Source organism: Carassius auratus, chromosome 31, assembly GCF_003368295.1.
Source record: "Carassius auratus strain Wakin chromosome 31, ASM336829v1, whole genome shotgun sequence".
In the NCBI taxonomy this organism is placed as follows: Eukaryota; Metazoa; Chordata; class Actinopteri; order Cypriniformes; family Cyprinidae; genus Carassius; species Carassius auratus.
Genome location: NC_039273.1, coordinates 9485726 through 9489121, shown reverse-complemented (window position 1 = coordinate 9489121; position 3396 = coordinate 9485726). Strand labels below are relative to the sequence as shown.

The 3396-nt window shown below is 34.0% G+C and overlaps 1 protein-coding gene across 1 annotated transcript; it reads right to left on the bottom strand.

The window, feature by feature from the left end:
* Positions 1-671: 671 nt before the first annotated feature.
* Positions 672-3063, bottom strand: LOC113051105 (regulator of G-protein signaling 5-like). Its single transcript, XM_026214718.1, has 5 exons — positions 2622-3063; positions 2345-2425; positions 2163-2224; positions 1486-1652; positions 672-1402 (listed from the first exon to the last, which is right to left on the bottom strand). Exons 1-5 carry the CDS (start codon positions 2693-2695, stop codon positions 1160-1162), a joined length of 627 nt encoding a protein of 208 aa, XP_026070503.1. The 5' UTR covers positions 2696-3063; the 3' UTR covers positions 672-1159.
* Between the last annotated feature and the right edge of the window lie 333 nt (positions 3064-3396).

Below are 3396 nucleotides of genomic sequence, written 5' to 3'. Positions count from 1 at the left end.
CACAAGCTCAGTCTGGCCAGTCATGTGCATAACAAGCCTGTTTACCTCGTAGTGAAGCGCCTGTGATAAATCTGGGCTCTGGGGCCTTATATTTTTATTCTGTTCGCATTAAATAAAAACAGCTACATACTTTAATAAAAACAAATCAGTAAGTAACTAAAGCTAAACTTGAGAAAAGAAAAAATATATATATTTTGTTGCTTAAAATAAACGTTAACTGAAACAAAATAAAAATGCATACATCTCAGGAGGTTGATGAGGCAACATTTCTCTTTAATTTAGTTTAACCTGATGTGCTTAACGAAAACTAAAACTGAAATAAAAAATGAATAAAAGCTATGCAGATAAATATAAAAAGCAAAAAATAACATTAATTAATAAAAATGAGAAAATAACAACAGTATCCCATCTAATATGTATCTATAACCATAACAGATTTTTTGTTCAGTTTGTCCTGTAAGTCTAAAAAAACGACACAGTAGACGTGAAAGCACATTATTACTTTAATGCAAAATTGTAATAACTTTAATTCAAAATTTAGATAACAAAAACATTTATAAAACAACAACAACAACATCAATAATAATAATAATAATAATAATAATAATAATAATAATAATAATAATAATAATAATAATAAAATTAAATAAATGCTAGCACACAACTTTTAACATTCTTAAAGCAGTCCAGGCAGATTGTCTTTTTTTATTATTATTAATTCATTTATTTATTTTAATAAGATACCACCATTTTTCCAAGGTACCGGGTTATATATAATGCATTAAATATTCAAACACTTGTCACCAACATTTAAAAAATTTTTTTTTATAAACTTATAAACAAAATACATCATTTGCTCTCTAAAAAGTATGCTATGTGCTTTTTGACCCATGCATACTTCAGTAAAGTCTGCATCTCCTTTGTGTTCAGTACAGGTGTTTGTACAGATGCATCTCTCTCCACCAGAAGATCTGCTGTTCCCTCTCACGGACAATATTAACGGGGTATGGGAATGCAGTGTTTCTGATTCTGTTATGCAGTTTTCTTCATCTCATGGCACTCCGACCACCTCAAGCAGCCTTTTTAGGATCTGTACCAATGCTTTCCACTTCTTGCCCGAGCTTCCATCTCTCGCAGAACCGAAATGCACCAACGTTGTTCATTTTGGTTCGTCTTCTTCACATGGTGGTCTGGCTGCAATTGCCTTTTTGCTCCTTGCCTTAGCGCTCTTCATTGTAAGCTGGTTGACTAGATTTCGGTATTCATTGGAGCGCAGGAATCGTGGGTAACAATCCTTTTCCATGAGAATATAGATGCGGTACTGGGCCATATCGAAGCAGGATGCAGTAGGGCTTTTCAAGTTGGCTTGAGTGATGTCTCGAGTCTCATAGTCAATGTTAACCTGAAAGCAAACGGGAAGTGAGTTCAAACATCCACAGTTTAGGATCAAAACCACGGGATATGGTGATTAATTTGTGTATTTACCTCTCTAGTAGCTTCATTTCCGATAAACTCCTCGTAGATCCTCTTGGCTTTGGATGGCATCTTAGTTGCAGACTTTGTGCTTTTGTAGTCCTCACAGGCCAGGTAGAAGGCAATGTTTTCTTCACTAAACTCCGATACCAGGAAAGCTTTGAAGGCATATAGTCCATCTGATAGAGAGAGAAAAATGGGGTTAGAGAAGAGATTAGTTGTGCAACGTGTCTCATCGGATTAAAGCCCCCCACACAGATCAGACAGCAGGACAGACACATCTGTGCACTGCAGTCCTATTTCTAGCATCTGGATTCAATCCATAGTCTCGTGGAAGTTTGTTTCATGCTATATATCGAAATTGTACATGTAAATTAAAACTTACTGGAGTATGTTTTAAAAGAAAATACTATTTCAGTCTTTCTACCTCAAAATGTCACATTTAATTCAATGTACTTGTCATTTCTTAGTTGGGAAATTTACTTCCAATGGAAGGGAATTGTTTCTCCCAATTTTTCATTAATGAGGCAGATTTGCTATACAAAATATATTTTTCAAGATTATTGGAGTACATTTCTATTTCAGTCTCTTGCTTCAAAATTTCACATTTACAATGTATCAATTTACTCTTTGTAATTATTTGTGGAATTTACTAGCAATTTCTGAGTCAATTTTGAGTGTAAACTTACGTTTGCTGGACAGAAGCTTCTCAAAAGACTCTTTCCACATCAGACATTCCTCCAAGGTCAACCTGCAAAGATGTCCACCAGTCAGAGGAGAAACCATAGAAAACTAAAAATGCTTTATCATGTAAAAAGTCACGCATTCTGAAATAGACAAAAGCCAGTGCATTCAATAACTGTATATTTACCTTGGTTTTCTATATTTACATAGGCTGCTCAAGTCTTGTCTCTGCAGAAATCCACCAACGCATGCCTTTAATCTTTTGGCCCTGATATTAGAAAAGCATTTATTTAATACACAGCATATGTACACTTTTGTAATATGCACAGTTCTTTGTAACAAGATTTTAAAAAACTCTTACTGGTATTATATAAAATAGTAGAGGTTCAAATGATTTGACATGCATAAATTATTAGTACAAAAAGCACATAAAACCCATTCAAATGTCAATATCAGGATCATACCTTTCCAGGCAATTGTTTGACAGCCTTGTTATTCCTCTAAACATTGGAAAGCCAGAAGGGAAGTAAATATCCATTGTGCAGTGTGATCTCTAGGTTAAATTTATCAGCAGTGTGTCTGCAGTCAGGGAACAGGGAGTTTATATAGAGCAGGAAGCGGAGCGTCATCTTTTCTCTCAGCCAATCAGGATCCAGTTCTATCTCAGCTAATGTACTGTGTATTGTGCATTTTATGTGCATGTGAAAAGTCAGGAAAGTCCACAGAGATGGTGATGTTCACAAGCGTGGTTATTGTAAGTGCCCAAATTCAGGTCATTTAAGTGGCCTTTTACACTGCTCACACAGTGTTCAAGAAAAACAATTATTTGAAAAGCATAAATAACAACAACTCTGAATCTTGCAGGGATGTTGGTCAAATGATGAGTAGCACAGTTCGTGATTTGCCAGAAATGTCTTTTCCTGCAGATGATCTTGGTGGTTACCTACAGTATCTCAGTTTTTCTTAGCAACCTTGAAGGTTTTCATATTGTAAATAATAAATACATAAATAACTCAAGCAATATTCGACAATTTATGCCGAGTTGGATTTGCACATTCATTGAATTCTGTCTTCTTTTGCCAAAAACAAAGGAAATGTTTTTTGTTTCTTTATTTAAATCTTTTTTGTTTCTTTATCATGCAGTTTAAAATCACATTTTGACTAAATACTATAGCAAAATGAATATTTTTAATGTAATATGTGTGTTTATATATATATATATATATATATATATATATA